We start from the raw sequence: 22,162 nt of genomic DNA on the forward strand, positions 1-22,162 counted from the left end.
TTGAGCTGTGGACTTTTAGAATCTTTTTAACAAGTTTCCACATTGAGGTATGATAATTAATTTGTTTGCAACACTGATTTAGCACCTGCTATCCACACTTCAGTGGCCTTTGAACTGTTGTAGTAATAGTGAAATTTTTTTCAGTCAGAATTAAGAAAACATCAGTTCAATTGTGAGTTAAAATTAGAACAGTAGTGTTTCTCAAAACCAAAAAGCAACTGATCACACAAAAAGACACACAAGCAACCCACCTCAACCATTACAAAATAAGGTAAGGAACAGAAAACAAGTGCAATAATAAGTTGAAAGTACAACTGCATATTGATTTATTCCTATGTCAGAAGGGACATAACCTTCTGTTTTGCTAGGTTTTAATACTGCTGAGCAAAGGTAGGAAACTGTTTCTGTATAAGGAAGTGTTAAGGCGAAATGGTTAAAAACAGTCTGGAAGAGATAAGGAAAGGCAGGAAGAATGCAATATTATCCCATACACTCACGAGTAGGATGGAGGTAAGAATGACTGATTGCATCACGGAAGAAGTCATTATTCCAGTTCCTGAATAATAAATTTTCTGACAGGCTAGTCTGCTGACAATGTCACTGTGAGGACTGTTAAGATTTTCAAATGCTGATGAGAAATATATCTGATGTTTTGGTAGGAATGATTCAGTAAGGGGCATATAAGCTCTTGGATATCAACTGAGAACTTTGCAAGTAGCTCTGTAATCGTTACAACCGAATATTGAGCAGTTGCTGTTCATCTTCCAGAATCATCTTCCAATCGGTTGTTGTGCACATATTTAGTTCTCGTATCTTTATTTGTTGAAAGCAAATTCTGCTAGTAAATATCACTTACACAGTTGAAGGTATTTGGATATAAAGATGTTTGCAGACTTACAGAAGGGCTATGCCAACAACCATCATTCATCAGAAACAGTATTTGCAGCCTCTGTTTATTGAGGGAAGCTGAGCAAGGTTGCTTTCAAGTCTGATTTTCATACAGCTTGCAGTCACGTTTTTTTTTTTTTCATGTGGGTAACGTATCAGGTATCTGATACGCTGAGAAAGGCTTATGGGCATCTCAAATGTCCTCTAGTTGTCCTGTTGCAAGCCTCTGGCATGGTAAAGGAGCAGCAGATCACTACAGAAAGCTTGCTCTCTGCGTCTTTCTAAACAACTTCTGGGACTATTTTCTTGAAAGGGCAATGATGCAATTTTTCTATCCTTGTCTTTATATTCCTGCCTTATAGAGGAGACTTTAAACTATATCTCAGTGATTAGCATTACGAACTTGATGTCAAGGAAATAGAGATTCCAGAAAGAAAATTAGTGTCCTCTGTATCACAAGTATGATGAATTGCACTTTAGAAACAGTGTATTTATCAGCTAGCCTGTACAGTTCCCTGTGGGTCAGCTGCTCTGCTTTTGAAAATGTCATTTTCATTAAAATGTTGTGTGTGGATTACCATTAAGAGTAGTTTATAAAGCTTGAATATCCTGCTGTTACTATTCATGCCTCTACTGCAGTCATTCCACTCACCCCACACCCCCCGCCCCTGCCACGGATGGTTCCCACAGGAGCTATCTTTATCAGAAAGTAGAACCATTTCAGCTACCAGTATAGTGAAAGACTTCATTCTTTCTCCCTGCCCCCTTCTCCCCTGTACTGTGAAAAAGGAGGCCAGCTTGCTTGTTCTAAATCTGTGGACAAAAAATTCCAATTTTTTGCCTAGCAATTTGATCTCCTTTTTGAATCCACAGGAATACAGTGCAGCTTATTTTGCCACACACTCCTGGTCGTAAAAAGTAATCACAATTCTAAGTAAGCAACGCTGCTGCTAGGATAGCCATAGAGTATTCTGCGTTACAGAACAGCCTTCTGTGCTGCTGATGTTCACTAGCTTCCTCTTCAGTATTACAGCCTGATGTGTGAAGGTAGGGGTATCTTACCTTAAATTCAATGCCTAACTCCTTTATCGGAAAGCTTATCAACAGATCCTAATAGACTTTCATATCTGAGAGCTTTCTGGAACAAGTAACTCTTCAATTATTGGGAAAGGGTTAAATATTTAGTTCAGGAGTCCAGCAGTATCGATGAGGTTTTTAATCATTTTCAGATGCATCCATAGATGTCTCTAAGCTTTTCTCAGCATTCCAGGTCAGAGCTTTTAACACATCTAAAAGTTAGTAGCTGTGTGTTGACAATGTATCTTCTACAGCCAGCCTTCATTTCCTGCTAGAGCTGAGGGATATCCAAGGCAAGTGTAATCATCAGTGGCACTAACTGACAAAAGAATCTGAACTTGGCATGCAATATGCCATGTATAATATATTTTTTAATTTAGTGGAGAAATACTGGCTGCAGGAGATTTAAAAGAAACTTGGTCTTGCTTGTGTCATGTCCCTTTCCTTCCCCCTGGTGATCATTCTTTCAGTATGTGCTGCCCACTTTGAAAGGTGAGTTTAGTCCTGAGGGAGTAACTGCAGATACAAAATCAAAACAAAAAACCCCACCAGACACAAAAAGCTTACTGTCTTACTGTTGTTTGCCTTACGATTCCTAACCAAATCCCAGTAACATGAAATGACGCCATTTCTCTTTCCCATATATTCTTATAATAAGCTTTTAAATATAGCAAACCCACTAAAGTTACTTTTTGTAACAATGTATTAGAAAAGGGACGTATATATTTCCGTGGGGAAAGTAATATAATACTGCCTGTGATGCCCTAAGGATTTCTGTTTCAGTTGCTGAATTTTAAATGGATATCCATATACACAGAGAACACCTGTGTTAGGCTTCTAAAAATACCTAATAAATGTTTAATTTGTTTTAAAATATTTTGTTAAATAGATTCAGTTTAACCAGCTATTCCGAATTGCACATATTAACCTTGTTATATCAAAAATAAAGGCCATTATGTTTAAATTCTGCATGAGTTGCATGCTTAGTGGTCTAAATACAGCGTTGTTTGAACCCCAAATGACTTTTGCCAATTTGCAATGACAGACTACATGACAGAATTGTAAAGGAACCCCAACAAATTCTGTGTCTGTTGCATTGCAGCAGGACTGCACTTTACACACATGCAGCAGTATGAGCTTATGAATTAAGGCAGGGTGAGGCAAGGCTGTGGATGGAGCAGCTCCATGAATCAAAGTTCAAACACTGCCGCAACTACAGTGACCATAGGGCTAGGCTTCTGCAGGTTTTTTCTGCAGCTGTAGGCTTTTGTACAGTAGCGATCATTCCATGCTTCCTTTGTTCAAATGACTTTTTTCTTTTTTTTTTTTTTTTTCTCCTCCTCTCTCCCTGCAGTTGGTTATATTCTGGGCACTAAATGAAGGTGTTGCCAGACAGTTTGACTCATTCAGAGATGGATTTGAATCAGTCTTCCCCCTCAGTCATCTTCAGTACTTCTATCCTGAGGAGGTTGGTAAATGTGTTTTTGCTGATTCTTTTATAACCTTGTATCTGTATGTGTGGATAGTCTGAACTGGGTGCAGTGCATTTGTGACAGTCTGATTACATTACGTGTCTGATGCATGTTAGTAAAACTTGATGTCCTTTAAATTGCATACTTAGTTTCCTGTGTTCGGTGGTTATTTATTTGATGCTTTTATCATGAACAGCTCAGTTTTCTTTAAGACTCAGTGTATCGTATCCAGCTTTTCTGGATAGTCCTTAAATTTATATATGTAGGCTCTCTATTGGTATGGATACTTTAATTCCTTGTATTGCAGTACCTCATAGTAGCTATAGACACAGACATGGATGCTACCTGGACAGTCTATTAAAAAAAAAATTAGTTCTTTAATGAAGCTTTAGACAGTAAGAGGAAATTCAGATAGAGGGGTAAAGAATAAGGGTAGTTGGTCTTGTTCTTGCCACCCACTATATCAATTTCCTTGTAAAATTCTTACATTTTTAAGTGGGCTGAATTGAGACACAATTATGGTTGTCTGGACTAGAAGAGAGAACGTTTTATTCCTCTACCTTTAGGAAGTTTATTTGAAGACTGTACCTTGAAGGGGTTTGTTTACCTTCATAAACTTATACCTTTAACTTCATGAAAAAATGTTAAGCATGCTCTGAAGGAGTATGTTAGCCAAGCCATTGTGTCACTCCCTTGTTCTTGACGCTTTGCGATACGAGTCTCTTAAAGCTGAGATCTGTAACTGCTCATAGTGGTTTTTCTTTGTGCCTCTGTTGGTGCTGCTTTTTAAAAGTATCACTACCTTTTTTTCGGCAATGAATTTAAGGCTAGTAAAAATGGCAGATTATTCTAGTTTCTCTGGTGTTTTACCCATTCTTCTGTTTTGTGGCATACGTGATGCTGTTCTTCTGTCCTGTTGTTGTTTGGCATGGTTTGGTGCCTACTTCTGCCTGGGAACTTTAAAATACGGACACTAGTCTATTGCTAATCTATTAATACAGTTGATCAAAATTAAATCATAGAGGTAGTGAGAGAGATCCTATACCTTTTCCGTGGTGGAATACATGTGTGTGATCTCATGTTCCATTGCTGATAGCTATCCAGCCATTTGAACCTTTTTACAAACCTTTCGTAAACTATTATAAAGAGCTGGTAAAATTCTTTTGTTCATGAACAGAACAGCTAGGTGTGTCAAAATTACAGTTTTATTGAAATGGGGCTTTACAGCTTCTGTATCATGGAAGGATGCCCTTAAAAGTACTCAGTGTTTTGGCTGTAGCCTGTCATCTCTGCTTGCCCGAATGCATAGAAGTAACAGGCAAAAGAATTTAAGTACAAAACTGCTATTTGACAGATCCATCTTTGTCTAATGATTATTTTTTTTCTCCCTTTATAAGAAGAGCTCAGAACTCTAAAAAGCAAGTGTAAACACTTTATTCTTCCCATTTCCCTAGATTTCTTTAAAATGCTGAGATTTCCAAAAAGTTAAGGCACTTCTGGTTCTCTAGTGTAAATTGCTTGTTAGGACTGTCTCTAGAGCTCTGTTTGGCTTCTCATGTGGTAGTGAATTGTGTGCAAAGGCAGATTCAGCAGATGAGGCTGTCGCTGCGATGAAGCTATTGCAGTCAAAGAATTTGGGAGGATTACTTGGGGTGACTGAGACTGTTTTGCAGCAAACCATTCCAGAAAGTAGAACGCTGTAACAGCAGTCAGGATGGACAGTACTTGTTCTGCCTCAGGTTACAAAGGGGAAAACTTACTTCCTTATTTTTTAACTTTATAGTTGGAGCAGCTGTTGTGCGGCAGTAAAACAGATACTTGGGATGCAAAGACTTTAATGGAATGTTGCAGGCCAGATCACGGTTATACACATGACAGGTAATACGGTGGTGGTGTTTAAGAAATAAATACTAGCACTAGAAAGATACGTATTTAATCTTGAATGTAATTTTATTTTTTTATATATATAATGAATGTAACTGTAGCTTGAATAACAGTATATGAAATTAATTTGAAAATATTCATACTGCACTGAATGTGAAACTGATGCAATTATTTTAACTATAAACAAAATAAAAGTTTGCTTTTTTCCCTCCTTAGTCGAGCAGTGAAGTATCTCTTTGAAATTCTCAGTAGCTTTGATAGTGAGCAGCAAAGACTGTTTCTTCAGTTTGTGACGGGTAGCCCCAGACTGCCTGTAGGAGGTAGGTTTTGTTCATTACATATTGCTGTATATGAAGTCAGTGTTATTTCTGCTTTTCAGAATAAGTGGATTATTTCAGTATAGGAAAAAAATACAAAGTATTTTAGAGGTTGTTTGATGTTACTAGTTTCAGAAGTGGTGGGGTAGTCTTCAAGTAGAATTCTCGTAAGTTTTGTGTTGATCCCATGATGCTTCATTCAGTTGACTCTCTTCAGGTTTAATTTATGTTACCAGATAACCTATTGGAAGGCAAAAAGTAGTTCAAAACTTAAAAAAAAAAAAAAAGGGGGGGGGGGGGGGGGCAGGGAGGAAACCACCCTGAAAACCTGTAATACTTTATTCCTTGGCTAGAAGTGCATTAAGTTGTTATTCCTTGGCTAGAAGTGCATTAAGTTATGACAACAACAGCATGATACATTGCTACCTGAAAACAATAATCTCTTGTCTGGAAAGGAGACAATACTAGCATAGCGATAAGCATTTTCCTGTGTTCTCAGCTGAATGCTTTGCTAGTAAAACCAGAATTTATGCATCTGTTCTGTTACTTCAGTTCTTTGGGGTTTGGGGGAAAGAGTTGATTAAAAAAAAAAAAAAATTAGAGTTTTTTGTTTTTTTGTGGAGAGGTGATGCAGACAGGATTAGGGTTAGGAGTATAAAAACCTTAGCTGAAGTAAAAAAACTAGGTACCATGGTCATAGATTATTTCTGAGAATCTTAGAAAGTGTGCATGTAACAAACAAACTCTTAAAAAAACCCAAAACTATTACAACCATAATGCTTTTTATACATGCAGAGAACAGAATTAGAAGTAGATGTGTCTAGCTTATTTCTTTTTTTTTCTAACTCATCTTGGAAAACTAATCTACAGACAGGATTTTAAGTAGTTTTTACCTTGCTACGTGGCCTTATTAAGCCATATTCTAAACAGACTTCTTAATCTCCATTTTTAAAAGCTGCGAGATGCACGATTCTGTCACTGTTGGATGTCTACAGTATTAACTGTGGGTTTTCAAGGCGAACAACCTGATTCTGAATGCTGTTTCTCATTAACAGGCTTTCGAAGTTTGAATCCTCCGTTGACAATTGTACGCAAGACATTTGAGTCGACAGAGAATCCAGATGATTTCTTACCCTCAGTAATGACTTGTGTGAACTATCTCAAATTGCCGGACTATTCAACTATTGAGATAATGCGTGAAAAACTCTTGATAGCTGCGAGAGAAGGGCAGCAGTCATTCCATCTTTCCTGATCACAATGAAAAATGCAATGTCTGCCTGTTACAGCAAAAGAGAAACTCTTGATTCTTTTCTAAATATATCACCTGAGTCAAGGAAACGTGTTACGCCTTCTTGTTGTAGAATAACGGCTTGCAGATTATAAACAAAGACACTTGGTTGATATTCATTAAAGGCCCCTATGGACTTAAAGTGATCAGGCCCTAAAAGTTGTTGTGACAAGGTTTCTTTAGCAAGTTCTTGTTTAAATTATCATTTATTTGATGAGTGAAGTTTTTAACTTGCTTTGCTGTGTGAAATTTAAAAAGGGATGTTTTTCCAGGCTGGAACAATAAATGTCGCTGTGCAGTTTAATACTGGGCTGTGTGTATCCATCTAGCTAAGTCTGAAGTTTTTCCTCCAAAGACAACTTTTGTACATAAGTACAGAAATTAAAGTACAGAAATTAAATTACACCATGTATTTCATGAATCTAGTTTAGTAGACTAGTTCTGTGTACCCTCACCTGCCTCTAATTTTACCCATCCTCATGTATCGTCTGATGTGCAATTCACTTGGTTCTTTTTGTGTGCAACATTCAACAATTGTTATGTTTTGGTTAGCACGGGCATTTATCTGCTCCGTGCCTCTTTCTCTGATTAAGATAATTTAAATTTTACTGAAATCAAATATATATTGTCAATATAATTCAGCCTTTGTAACTAGGTAGAACCTTTCTTATAGCATAGTTTTACTGTAGTGGTAGGATATAATGGCGACAGTCTTTACCAGTCAACGCTCTAGAGCTGTTTACACAGTGATTCAGGCAGCAAAAGCCTCTTACTAGAGGCTAGAAAGAATTATTTCTTTTACGTAGTTGAAGTCCACAGCTTGGGCTGGCCAGTGTGTATTGTGGTAAGGCCAGAGCATTTTGAATTGATGTAAAGTTTTTTAAAAGGAAAATTAGTTGTTTCATTCCCTGTTTGAGTAAACAGTTTTCTTGTTCCTGATCTAAGTTCCTGGTTACTTTTGTAGCTTTTTCTTTGTTCTTTTTTTTTTCTTTTTTTTTTTTTTTCTCCCCAGCACTAGCTTGGAACAAACAGTTCAGCCTTTGTCTTTTGACACAGATAAAGCACCTGTAAGCAATGCTCTGTCCAACTGTTTTATGTGCTGATTTCTCAAATCTGCAATAATTTACTTCATCAGGTTAATGTTTTTACCTGAATATAAATAAAAAAGTTTGCTTCACCTTTTTGTTCATAGTTTTGTACTGTATGCATAAAGTTCAATTGTGTAAATTACTCTAATGCAAGTAAATCGTCCTAAATCTACTTGGCTAACAGCCTGCAACTTGTGGATGATTTACTACTAAAACAAGACCTTTTAAGACCTCCAACTCAGAGGGAATTTTTTTCCTTTCTATGGGTTCAAAAAATGGGCAATTACAAATATTCCTCAGATGTACCTGCTATATAGTTAATCTCTATGAAAATGTGATAGTTAATTACTTTTATTCAACTTTGAGAAATCAAAATTCATTTCAGTGCTTAGACATTGTTAAATTCTGGCTAATCAGGCTAGTATTTCCCCTAACTAACAAATTTTCTTTTATCTAGCTGAAGAACTTGTACTTCCAGAATTTGTAATGGACATTCTTCCAGTGAACATTAACAGAATTACATGTGGTTGCTCATACCAGTGCCACTGAAATGTAATGCAAATCTGTCGATGAGCATGAGTAGAATGTGAAATCCTTGCACAAAGAACCTGATAACTGAACAGTTTCTACTGTCGTATTAAAACTGAAAGAAGGTGCTTCACACTGTACATATAATAATGGCAGTGCACAGTGCGGCATAGTTTTCATAAAACTTCAAGGCAGTGTTTAAACTATGGACTGGTGTTTAAATTGTTCTGATAACTTGATCAAACTGAGCACAACAAAGTGTTTATAGTGTGTGGATAGCAATTTGTTCATTTTTTAAGGTTCTATATTTTAAAAAAAACTGACTTGTGTAAAAAGAAAAAAGAAAAAAGCTAATATTTTGTATTAAAATATCACGTGTATTGATATTTTTTTACCCATGTTGTCTCCCTCTAGAATCTGGCTTTCATCAACTTTGAAATTTTGAGGAGCTTTCAAATTTGATGTATAGCCATTGTGTAACTGTTTCAGTGGGAAAATAAGTTGTTGGTTGACTATTTAAAAAGGAAGGAAAAACCAGGTACCTGTGGTGATGATTTTTGTTGTGCTGTCTGTCATTTTCAGCACAGACTAAGGATGCAGTTGGCTTAAAGTGAATGAAACCCTTTCAGGTGATGCTTTTTTTTTTTTTTTTTTTTTTTTTCTTCTTTCCTATCAAGGGCAGCTTTTAGTGTCCTAGAAGAGCTACAGTCTGGCTTAATAAGTTAAGATAGCAAATTGTAAGAATAAATTGAAGAGTCACAGTTTGCGTGACTGCAATACTTCCCTACAAACGAAGATGTAGTATCTAAGAGTAGTTGAGAACAAGTGGAAGGGTGGGGTAAGATAAGAATTCCTTCTTTTCAGGAATTTTGGTTTAAGGGAAAAAGCTCGCTAAAATCAATCATGGGTGTGTGCAGGTGCCTGTTGAGCCCTCATAAGAACGTGTAGTCATCTTAGTACTGAACTGTTTTGTATGCCCTTAGAAGGTGTAATAAAAGGTACAATAAGTCTTATTTCTGAAAATAGAGGCGCTTTTTTTTTTAACATGGTACAATCAACTGATTTTAGGGAACACCAGCCATTACTTACTCTGTTGGATGAGTTTTGTGTCCTAGATTAATGAGAGCAGCAAAAAATCATTCATGGAAAAAAGTGCTATTTGAGCACTGATAGCTGCTACTGAACTTGTTGCAGTGATTTTTTTTATTATTATTATTATTTTGTGTAGGTGTTTGTGTTATACAGAAAACTTGTGTAGGGGAACATTTAAGCAGTATCACATCTGACACGAATCAGTCAGTTGTAGTGCTGCTTTACTTTGTATTCCATAGGAAGATGTGCAAGAATGAATTCCAAGTATGTGTAAAATCCTCGTGCCCGTTGCCAAACTCATGATATTCAAATTTTCACATGCTGAGTGCTTGCATCATGGACTTGCCTAGATTATTCCTTGCCCCCCCACCCCCGCCGCGTGTTTTTTATTTTTGTTTTTTTTCTCTTTCTCTCCTTTCCCTAACTGCGCTGGCCTCTGGCACCCACCTCCTCAGCAGAGGGCGGGCGCTGATGCCGTTCCAGGTGCCTGCATCACTTGTGCCCTTTTTCTGGCCACTGCTGGAGGTTGCTGTGCCACCGCGGGGTGTCTGGGCCCTCCCCACCTGCGTTCAGCAGCCTGGCTTCCAACGAGCACTGCCAGCTCCCATCGCCTGGGAAGCTGTACCTCCGCAGCGGGCTTTCTAACAGGAGCTTGGAAGTCTGCCTGACTTTGGGGATAGAAATGCCTCGTTTGTAATGTGAACGTGCCTCCCCCAAGCTAAAATGCTTTTCTATAGGTAAAGCTGTTGGCAGAACAGAGAAAAAGATTCTGAGATGGATTGGAATGAAAAGTTTGGAATGGGGGCAAAATCCTAGCGGTAGCTGAGCCTTTTCAGGGCTTGTCCCGTCTGATACTTTACTTTCCTAGTTTCTTGATAGCTTGAACTGGATAACCTCGGTGCTGAATGATCTCTTCTTGTGATCTGGCAGGAATTTCACAGCTGTGTACTCCCAGCTTGCTCTGTCTCTCACAAGGCATCATGTTTGTAGTAGCTTTTCTCAGATTAGTACAGCTGGTTGCCCTATGAGGAGCAGTTATTACCCCACCCCAGTGCCCCAGCGTAAGCTCCACAGTCACACACACTTTACCAGGACATTAATGCATGTTTACACAGGAGATAGGAAAGAAATTTCATCATTGTACTGCCAGTGACTAATAGCGAATGGCTCCAGAAATAACTGCTTCAGTGCACTGGGGTAGAAGATGCCTTTGGAGGAATGCTGTGTCCTTGTCTCCTGGGGCTGGAGTGTGCATGTATTGCTTGGACATCAACCTGCTTTGGAGCTGGAGGAGGGACAGGTCTGGGGTCTCTTCCTTTGCTGCATGTGTCTGGGGAGGCATGAAATCCTGAACCGTAAACAGGGGAACATAAAGGGAGGGGAAACGGTGAAGATGCGGCCAATATTTTCAAGGTGCTGAAGTTCCTGATAGCTCTAGATCTGGTGTGGCAGCGGCTTCTGGAAGCCTGGTTCAAGGAGGGAAAAGGGACCCACACCACACGCACTCCCCCTGCCACACACGCAAATAAGGGGTGTGCGTGGAATTCCAGACTCCTAGGACACCGTCCGGTAGTTAAGGGGGCAGCTCCAGGTCAAGTTGTAAGCAGTGTGTTGGGGTAAGGTAATGTGTGTTGTGGGGTTTTTTTAGGTGGTGTTTTTTTTGTGGGTTTGTGTTTGGTTGTTTTTTTTCTTTAGTTTTGTCTGTCCCTGTCCTGTTTTGCCCCTCTGTACTGCTGGGCTGTGGCTTTTGCTGAGACCCTGTTAAAGACAGAGGTAAATAAGCTCGGGGGGGGGAAAAGTTGTGGGACGGCAGCCGCCTTGCCCCGTTGTCTGACAGCAGGAAGAGGTGGAAGGAGCAGCTTTCCTTTGTAAAGGTAAGCTTAAATGCAATACACATATACTGAAAGCCAAGGTAGGTTGATGCTTAAAAAAAAATGCATTTATCCCATCTCAACAGCTATTCCTCAAATTATTTCCCCAAATACACAACTGAGAGAAAGGTAGAGAGGAAAGATGGTGAGATTTCATGAACTGTCCTTGGAGCGCTCTTGGCTGCTGCCTGCTTTTAACACCCTGGGTGGTGGGATCCTACAGGAAGGGAACATGGGATTTTTAAGACTTCTATCCTAGTGTGGAAAACTACTACAACGAATTGGCAGTAGAAATTGTGGCAAATTCAACAATGTTTTTGTGGATTTAACCTGGGAGCTACACACGGACTCCTGCTTCATTGCTCTGCCTGTCCTCCCATTCTTTGGTTCCCTTTTATTCCCCTGGCCTCTTGGTGGCTGTTTCATGTGGTGGATGAGGTTAATGTTGAGAGTACTTATGATAATTGTTTCTGGGGGGAGCAGGGTCTGTTTCATAGATCCTTGGTAAAGTAAAACTTGTGCTTTCAGGGAAGACGGCAACCTTGACTGGTGCTTAGTAGTGCGTTAATGAAATGGGTTATAGGAGTAAAACCAGAATGTAGTGGAACTCAGTCTGTTTTTCAGAGGCCCCTGAGTTACAAACGATGGGAAATGGAGTATTCAGGGCAAACACCATGTACGTGGCTTTACTCCTCCTTTAGCTGCTCGCCAAGATATTCTAGGCTAAACACAGACCTGGCCTGGCTGCAGGTCTGCTGTTCCTCCTCCAGAGACCCAGGAACAGACAGCCTAGGAGGTGGCACTTCATTTCCCAGCCTCTTCCAACCTTTTTTTCACATGTTATTACTTCTACGTATTGAAACTGGTGAGACACTGGCTAAACAATGACAATTTCTTACCTGACTTACTTTCTTCCTGAAGCCAGTGTTTCCCATAGTCTGTGCTATGCTTCTCAAGCAAGTGGCTGTATTTAATCTTTATGTCTTCAGTTTGTAGCTTGGCATGCTGAATTTACTGAAAGCATTGATGTTACTAATAATTCAGAAAGGTTTCCTACAGTTGTTTGATATTTCTTTGGTATGCAAAAGAGCAAGCCTTGTTGTGGGGCGCTAAAAGCATAAATGCTATTCAAAATAGGGGAGAAAAGCCTCTTTAAAACGTTTATCAAACACCAAATTATTCCACCTTTATGAACACTGAGTTCTAAGATGGGTAATGCCCAGCTTACAGCCGGTGGTATCGGCTGCTGCTGCTGGACCCCCAGGCAGAGGTACAGGGAGCAGGTGGCCGGAGCGCAGCTGTGCTGGGCAGGGTCTGCGCTGTGCCCGGCCGGCGTGTGCTGCATGGACGGGAGCGCAGCTGGCAGGTCGGGAGAAGGGGTTATTCCCCTTTGCCTTAGATCCCAGAGGACAGATTGTGCAGTCTCCCTGGGTTTTTCAAGACCCAACTGTATTACATCTGTTTATTGTACTAAAACATGTTGCAATTCTAAAATTAGGCATCTTTAGAATTTAAAATGAAAACCGCGTGCAGGCATCTTCTGATGACAGAGAACCAAAAAAGTTGGTACCAATCTTAAATATTCTTGTGTTCTTCTGTGCTACATCAGTCCTATCAATTTAATTAAGTTCAATGGGAGAAATTCATATGTAGAGAGAAAGGTTTTCTAAATTTTCCTAGAAAATTAATGGAAATGACACAGGTCTTTGCAGCTGCAGATTATGAGTAATCTCCAGAGGACTGAAAATTATAAGCCTAAATTAACTCTACTTAAAAGGATTTCAACATTCAAAAGTTTTTCTGGCATCTTATTTCTGTTTTTAATATTGGCTCAAGTGGCATTTACCTGGGTTCAGAAGCTGTTACGTTTCTGTGTCCTAGCACGTAGCTGGTCATAACCAATTTCTTCCAGAGTAAGTAGCTAACATGTTTTGACAGGAGTTGTGGAGAGATGCCAAAATTCGATGTACAGGATTTTCTAGAAAGAGCAGTTCTTACAGGTATTAGTCAAAAATAATATCCTGAAAGTGCTCTAAAAATGAGGAAATTAGGTAGAATCAGGAATGTGAAAGACAGGAAAAAGTTCTACTCCCTTCCCATATGTGGAATTTGAAAAATGAGTACAGAGAGGTGAGCGACCACAGCAGCGGTCATGGTCATGTCCACGATGATGCTCAAGATATTTATGATCATGTTATGTAACTAACCTTCTGCTGTACTGTGTTCTTGCAAATTTTTAGTAATATGTACCTACAAAGTACATTTTCTACCCAAAGCTCACTGTGCAGTTTACGAACAGATTAATTTGGACTTGATCCCATGAAACATATGGGCAAGGGAATACAGACAGGGGAACAGAGGATAAGATGCCATTTAATATCGGATGCCCATTTTTCTGAGACTATTGTACATTCCAGCTGCCAGTGAAATTTGGTGTTGTTTTTGAGAGCTGTGGAATGCCTGTTTTTGAGCTGGTCTAGATCCTGTATGTCCATAACAGCATAAACAGAAAAAAGTGTAGCAAGAAGTTATTAACTAGTTGAGATCCAGGAAGATTTCAGTTTATGTATCTATTAGTTGGTTAGAGGTATTTATTGATTAACCAAGCAATATTTGTTAATGTAGTTTCATAGAAAAACACTTGTCTGAGGAATGCCAGTGGAAAAAGAATGATGGGAGGTACAGCTGGATAGGTAGCACGTTATAGGAGGAACATACGTACTTCCTGACCTAACGAAGCTGACACTAACTCAGCAGCTATCTGCCTCTTCTCTAGCAGCGCTGATCTCATAGATGTGATACCCCTTTCAAAAGTAAGGGTGTAAGTGATGGATGAGAGCAGTTGCATTAGGCAGGCAGAGTGGACAGCATTACAACTAATCCTTCAGCTTGAATGTGGAAGCAGTATTAGTAATAAAATAGGGGGAGACTGTACAGTGCCAACTTTATATAGTTATACATTACTCTCATCTTGTTATCCTTGTTGCTACATATGTTATATGTTACAATTACTGTCCCCCATTCTTGTTTTCCTGTCTTTCTCCTTTTGCAGCTTATTTTTCAGTAATCTTGCACTCAAATGTGTTCAGCTGCTACCTTCATACTAATGATTTAAAGGTGTTATTCTTCTGTGCTGGAGCAGACTATTTCTGACCAAATTCCAGTCTTGACGTAACACCATTGATGTCTAGACATTTAATATCTCCAAGTCCAAAATAAGGCTTTTAATCATTCTTCCAAGAGCTGCAACTTTTTTCATACTTTTTTTTTTTAAATATAATCATTCTCCCTGTCAGTCTGGCATCAAAAATAGATTCCTGCATCTGTACTGGATCTGACTGCGTTGATGCTTTCTGCTTAACAGGTCCTCTTCCATCCATGTACATCTTTCAATGGACATAACTGGCATTTTTGTTTAGGTTTTCATTTTTTTACTAGTGAAGGCAACTTTGCTTATTCGCATTCAAGGGACAGGTATGCAGACCACTCTTAGTCTACTGCTTTGCTTGTGTCAACCATCTCTTCTCTCTACATGTATTTCTTAGCTCCCTTTTCTTCACCATGTTAAAGATCTTATTTTTCAATGCTCCAAAAATGAACCTTTATTCCCTCTCCTGTTCTTCATCTCACACCTGTACATATTCTCAGGTTACCTCAGCTGCCTTTCTTTCAAAAGCTTCTTTGCCATGATGTTTACCCCAGAAATGATCATGATAAACAACAGTCACCATCTGTGCTTATGGCTTGTTGTGATGGTTGTTATCATCTCGCTGTATCCTTTGTGCTGTGTTGTCTTTCTGTAACGCCTGCCTTTTGCCCTCTCTCGTGCTTTAATGGTGAGCTTTTTTTTTGTTGTTCTTTCTACGTACAGCATCAAACAGAACACAGTGTAAATAGAGTATCTTGGAACTCTTACACAGTCTGGGAATAGGAGCAAAAAAGTTACCAGCTGCCAGGGATTTACTTTTTAATCTCTTGTGAGAAAAGAAAACAATAAAATCTAACAAACTTTAATTTCATTGTTATCTAAGGGAAGTAAGTTATTTTAATAGCAATGATTTTGGCTTTTTAATAATTCTTAAACAGTTAGGCATTTCCAGTTAGTTAGCTGTCAATATAAATACTCTTATCGAAGTTATTATGGTTCTTTCTGTTATGTCTTTTAGGAGGCATACCTAATTGATTTTTAATCATGAAAATGCATCTGTTCACACCTAAATAAATAACATATAATACTATGTAACAATATCTTTTTCCCTTCATGTTATGGTCATATAGTTTTAAAAGGTGTTAAGAACTCCAGATTATATTTTGTTTATATTACACAATATCAGCAAAACAGCTTTCTAAAGGGCCAATCTGCGCCTTTCATTCAGTTTTTACAGTAAAATTATCCTCAGTGCAATGTAGTAGTCTTACTTTGCCAAGGCCATTTATGAAATTTACCGGTAAATTCAAATTAAATGCTCTTCTACAGAGCTTGCCACATTTTTCCTTTGTCCGAGCTTTGTTTCAGTGTGCGACTTTCCCCTCCAGAGCTACAGGGATTAGATATTTTCCATTTGCCGCGAGGTGGTGTGCAGCATGGATATGCACTGTACTGCTGCTTTTCTAAACGTGTCTTTTGCCAGAGAGACTGTGCTACAGCACCTATGTACATAGCTGAAGCTGTTAAATGGATGACACAGATTATTTCTGCCATATGCTTTTTTGTAAGAAGTACTTAATATCTTTTTTGACTATGGAGAGTGGGGAAAAAAAATCATGTGACAGTAGAAAACCAGACACCATGAGACATCCCTTGCTCTACACACAATCAAAGATAGCACTTTGGTTTTCAAGTTCACAATTCATTGAAGATTTTCAAATACAGATACAGGAATTTGCTAATATCAGTAACTCTGTTCTTCTGTTTTTTTCATCATTATGTTGATTTTTGAGCAACACTGATAATGGCTGAGGAAAGCAGCAGTTTGCTTTGAAGTGATCAACACCTTGCCCCTGTCTTCTGCAAAACCAACCAGGCATGCTCCCAAAAGCAAAACCTTTGTTTACAGAGGTACCACCTAAGCAAAAACGCCTGCCTGCCTGATAAAGTTAACTTGTAACACTGCAGTGTGTGAGCGAGATGTTGAGATAACTAGACGCAGATCTTCGAGATAGCATGCAGAGTTTTTATGACTATGATTTCTCATTACTTGAACAAAACCCTGTGCGCTAGGGACTTCAGTATGCACGCCTCTACTCTGCAGAATGCTGCAAGCATACTGTCTTTCCTTGTAGTTAATAGCCACACAAACATTTTAAATCAAAGTAGAAAAAAAGAGGTAAAGCTGAACATGGACTATAAATGAATGGTTTTGCATTTCCTATTTTGAATTATTCACTTATTAAACCACATAAGAGCATCAACTTTATAGCCACTTATGGAGATAAGCAAGAAGACATTTACAAAACCAGCAGTTGCTCTGATTTTATACTAGACAGTAGGATAGTACAAATACTAGACAGTATAGCTCTGGTTTTATACTAGACGGTAGGATAGTATGAATTGTCACTGCTGTGTTAATACAAAAATATCTGGTGTGTAGCCTTAAAGATGAAAGGAAGTTATTCAATGTTTTTAGTACTGTAGATGTCTACAGTTTAGTAGTAATTTCAGAAACATGAAATATTAACATATAACTTATTCACCCAGAACTGTAACTTAAAGGAGTGATTTCACCCACTAGTGTGTTATATAGGACCTGCCAGCCGGACGAAAGCCAGATTGGCATATTTAAGTCACACTCTAACATTTTTGAGTTACAGTATGATACATCCTAAATCACTTTCTGTCTGCTGACTTCAAGGACTGAATAGTTCTAATGCTAAGGCAGGGATTAAGGATGTCTGTATTTTGTGTTCCCAAGTCCCTAAAGACGTTCAGGGCTCAAGGGTTACAACCCTGCTTGTATAATGCTGCAGCTGACCTGGTGAACACCTGCCAGACAGTACCTATCCTGCTATGATTACCAAAAGCAATTAAGAATTATTTGTATCTGCATTACTAATACACTTCACATCAGGTATTATATTTATTTGTTAATGTGTATGTGACATTTACACAGTCTGGCATTTATTTCTGAAGATTTTTATGGTAGAAGGAAAAGCCAGTGTAACACTTGGCTTATTCCTTATGAAGTTTTTGTAGGCCCACGGTAAGCTAAACACATTGCCTGTTTCCTCAGAAACCAATAATTGTTAATGGGAGATAAATGCATGAAGAAAATGTATTTGCAGTGATTATACAAGGAGAAATGGTGAGTGTTCAACTTTTATTGCCATGAAATGTCTATGTGAGCTATAGCATGTTAGTCTGAATAAATACAGTGACTAAAAGCTGTTCAGGACATCTAAAAACATGTTAACAAATGGCTTGATCTTAGCATAGAATGACCTACAGAAATAAGAATGCTACATAAATGACTCTTGGCATGTAGCTCCTTAATCTGTGAGGAAAGAAGAAAAACTAGATCCAATGGGTGACTGGTGAAACTAGATTAATTCAGATTGAAATCATGATTGCAATTTTTGAGCAAAATATAGCTAGAGTATTCATCTCCTGTGGCTTTGAAACGAGGACTGGGTACTGTAATTTATGTATATTTCTAGTCTTGCCATAAAATAAATGAGAGGTTCTTTATGTGGGAGGCCCAAGGAAAATTGCCCCAGAACTGTCTTAAAATATTACCAGTTTGTTTCCAAAAAAATTTTAAGAAATGGTGGATACCATATAGAACAGTGGATACCATATAGAACAGGCTGTCATTCACTCTATTACTGTGTGGAATACCAGTATGCACTCACTGCCTCTGCAAACGGCACCCGTACCTTTAATTTGTCAAGTCTCCTTTTCCCTAACTTTCAATTGATGTTAACAACACCTAACACTGCACAGTGTCCCCTTTTCCAGTATTAGTGCTTGTCATGCTGCCTTTGTTGTTTTCCCATAAATAGTGCATATATGACACTTATTCTTAATTTTTACAGAATTTAGATAATTATTGTTTTCTATAGCAAGCTATAAGCTATAGTGTAAGTCAGTTGTTCAGAGCTATAGGATGGGTTTTCTACTTACCGCTAGCTTTCTTTAGGATGTTAGGCAAGAATCCAACTTGTTTGTTAGGTGTCTAAATAGTTTAGAATCTGGGCTGGGGCTTGAGCTGTAAAATTGGAATAATAACCTCAGTGGAAGGTGGTGAAGAGGTGGCAAGTCATTACCAGCACTGGGAGTTAACTGGGAGCCTGAAGAGTCAACCTATAAAGCAGTCAAGGTACTTTGTGGATCCACATTGATTAAAATACACGTATGCATCTCTTATTTGAAATAAATGCTTAGGGAGAGAATGAAATTGAAAAGACAAACCTGGACTGAGCCATAACCTACTAATAAATAACATGTAAAATTTAAATCTAGTGAGGATGATTATTGCTGAGCAATAATGAATTGAAGAACTTGAAAAGAAATGAATACCTGAAAAAGAAGGTTTGCAAGAATAATGGCATGAAGGAAAAAACCCTACATAAATTCATTTTGTATTTGCTGTGAAATTTTCTGTTCTAATTAAACCCATAAAAGCAGTTCTCTGTTTAGGGTATTTTTACTTCTGGCTGCTACCTTAAGAATCCCAGGTACTGACCCTTGTATAACCACAAACTGAAAAAAAAGCAAACCTTTTTGTTTGCTGGTTAAGAAGAATAACAAAGAGAAAAATTAAGCCTTAAAACATCTCAGTAGATTACCGTATGATTTTTGTTGTTTGTTTTTCAGGTAAAATGTCTGTTGCTATTTTATTTATCCTTCTCTTCTCTGCACAGCTTCTAGTATGTAAGTTTTTCCAGTCAGCCAGAATACAGACGATATGTCCTCTGCCATATGTACCTTGAAGTTCATAGAAATAAAATGTCATTTACTTACTGGATATAAAAATAGCCCTTCTTCAGATATAGTACTTCAAGCTCTCATGGCCTAATACTTGTTATGATAGCTGTCATGTTGCCATAATTTAAATTACTGAAACAGCTATTAAATTCTAAGATAAAATTTTAAGATTATTCTGACATTATTTAAGATTCTATGTTTTTCACTTCCTCTGTTTCTTTGACTAAAAATTACTGTATGTATGAATGATAGATTTTTTTATCTCTACTGAAATTGTAGTCACATCAGAACATTATTTGAAAGCATAAGTCGTGGTTTAAGAACAGGGTGGAAGGCTGTAAATGTCAGAATTTATACATGCTTTCTTAATTATTTTGCTGTATCTACATCATAGGTTTTAAACAATTTAAGTGACAGCTGTGTTAGTTGTAACATGTTTTGTTGTGTTACTTTGTAAAGTCTTTCAGAAAAAAGCTCCTTAGAACTTGAATCAAACTTACCATAGAGTCATTTAGGTTGGAAAAGACCTTTGAGATCATCAGGTCCAACCATTAACCCACCACTGTCAAGTTCACCACTAAACCATGTCCCTAAGCACCACATCTACATTTTTTTTTTAATGCCTCCAGGGATGGTGACTCAACCACCTCCCTGGGCAGCCTGTTCCAGCGCTTCACCCTTTCAGTGCAGAAATTTTTCCTCATATCCGATCTCAACCTCCCCTGGCACAACTCGAGGCCATTTCCTCTTGCCCTGTCGCTTGTTATCTGAGAGAAGAGACCGACCCCCGCCTCGCTACATCCCTGTCAGGGAGCTGTAGAGAGCAACAAGGTCCCCCCTGAGCCCCCTCCTCTCCACACTAAACCCCCCCAGTTCCCTCAGCCGCTCCCCATCAGACTTGTGCTCCAGCCCCTTCCCCAGCCCCGCTGCCCGTCTCTGGACACGCTCCAGCCCCTCTACGTCCCTCCTGCAGCGAGGGGCCCAGAACTGAACCCAGGATTCGAGGGGCGGCCTCACCAGTGCCGAGTGCAGGGGGACAGTCACTGCCCTGGTCCCGCTGGCCACACTGTTTCGGATACAAGCCAGGATGCTGTTGGCCTTCTTGGCCACCTGGGCACACTGCTGGCTCATGCCCAGCCAGCTGTCACCCAGCACCCCGGGCCCGTTCCCACCAGGCACTTCCCAGCCGCTCTGCCCCAGCCTGTAGCGCTGTGTGGGGCTGGTGTGACCCCAGCGCAGGACCCGGCACGGAGCCTTGTTGGACCTCATACAGTTGGCCTCAGCCCATGGATCCAGCCTGCCCAGATCCCTCTGCAGAGCCTGCCTGCCCCCAAGCAGATCAACACTCCTGCCCAGCTTGGTGTTGTCGGCAAACTTTCTGAGGGTGCACTTGATCCCCTCATCCAGATCATTGATAAATACATGAAACAGAACTGGGCCCAACACTGAGCCCTGGGGAACACCGCTTGTGACCAGCCACCAGCTGGATGTGACTCCATTCATCACCACTCTTCGGCCTCAGCTGTCCAGCCAGATTTTTACCCAGCAAAGGGTACACCCATCCAAGCCGTGAGCAGCCAGTTTCTTCATGAGAATGCTGTGGGAGACTGTCAAAGGCTTTACTGAGGTCCAGGTAGACAACATCCGCAGTCTTTCCTTCACCCACTAGGTGGGTCAATAAATACACAGGATTTTACCCAGTGTAGTTTTATTTATTTGAAGGCAGGTCCAGATCAGTCTTTTCGTATGATAAATTTCTCATTTTTATGAAGTGCAGCAATGTTTGCTGCTGTATCGCACAGCATGGTGATGAAAAACATTGAGTATAAAAGTACATCTTCTCTTCAAAAGTGTCTGTTTTCAAATTACTTACACAGCTTTTTAGCAAAAGGTGCAGTAGCTATTGAGATAATTTTTCCAGCAACATCTAGAAAAATATCCTCTTTAAATAGCTGACAGTTATTGTGTATGTGAAATATCTATAATGTGTAGAGGTATGGATTGATTTTATTCGGTTGTTCTAAAACCATATAAAAATCACATAGGATGATAAAAGTTCCTTTAAGCCAAACAAATAGGTGAAGATGTGGGAAATAGTGCCACTTCTGAATTGTCTGTCTGCCACTGATAAAGCAGCATAATGGATTTTCACAGGACAGTGGTTTCGTGCTCCCCGATATAAGAGTTTAACTTCTGCTCTATGGATTTTGTCTTAAAACATGATTTATGAGTCCCAAGAATTTATGATTCTAACAATGAATTATGTTTCTGTACCCAGGTGGGCAGCTTTCTCTTGATACTGGTTGTATCAGCACCTCTCTACTTGTACCACAGATCCCCTGAACAGCAGACATTAAATAACAACCTATATGGTCACTGTTGGCAGCAGTAAACAAATCAGCATGATTATAATCATTTTCCTATATCAAAGATAGCAAACAAAAAGAAGAAGATATGCAAGCTTCAAACAGCTTAATACAGTGGAGAAAAGTAAAACAAATACAAATGCAAGAGCCAGGGAGTAAAAATCCATACACATTGTCAGGGAGCAGGGTGTTTGCCAGTCTGCGTCAAGATAAAAGAAAAATAGTAACTATTCAGGTGCATATGAAAATAAAGCAATATCTCCCTCTCATCCACCTATAGCAGTGAACTATGTATTTTTTTAAAACTTCATCTCTGTTCAGAGACTTAAACTAACCTTCTGTAGCCAAAAGCTGCCCTCACAAACAG

At 39.1% G+C, this 22,162-nt stretch overlaps 1 protein-coding gene across 10 annotated transcripts in view; it reads left to right on the forward strand.

Annotated features, from left to right (window-relative positions):
• The window catches only part of TRIP12 (thyroid hormone receptor interactor 12), a 79,586-nt gene extending 71,483 nt beyond the window's left edge, over positions 1–8,103 (forward strand). For all 10 annotated transcript variants that reach the window (XM_080409603.1, XM_080409609.1, XM_080409611.1 and 7 more), the window contains 4 exons: positions 3,320–3,433; positions 5,221–5,315; positions 5,538–5,641; positions 6,694–8,103. In XM_080409603.1, coding sequence (XP_080265729.1) covers positions 3,320–3,433; positions 5,221–5,315; positions 5,538–5,641; positions 6,694–6,890 — 510 coding nt within the window. In that variant the 3' untranslated portion in view covers positions 6,891–8,103. The remainder of the gene's footprint in view (positions 1–3,319; positions 3,434–5,220; positions 5,316–5,537; positions 5,642–6,693) is intronic.
• The last annotated feature ends 14,059 nt before the right edge of the window (positions 8,104–22,162 follow it).

This window comes from Falco punctatus, assembly GCF_963210335.1.
Source record: "Falco punctatus genome assembly, chromosome: 13".
Classification (NCBI taxonomy): domain Eukaryota; kingdom Metazoa; phylum Chordata; class Aves; order Falconiformes; family Falconidae; genus Falco; species Falco punctatus.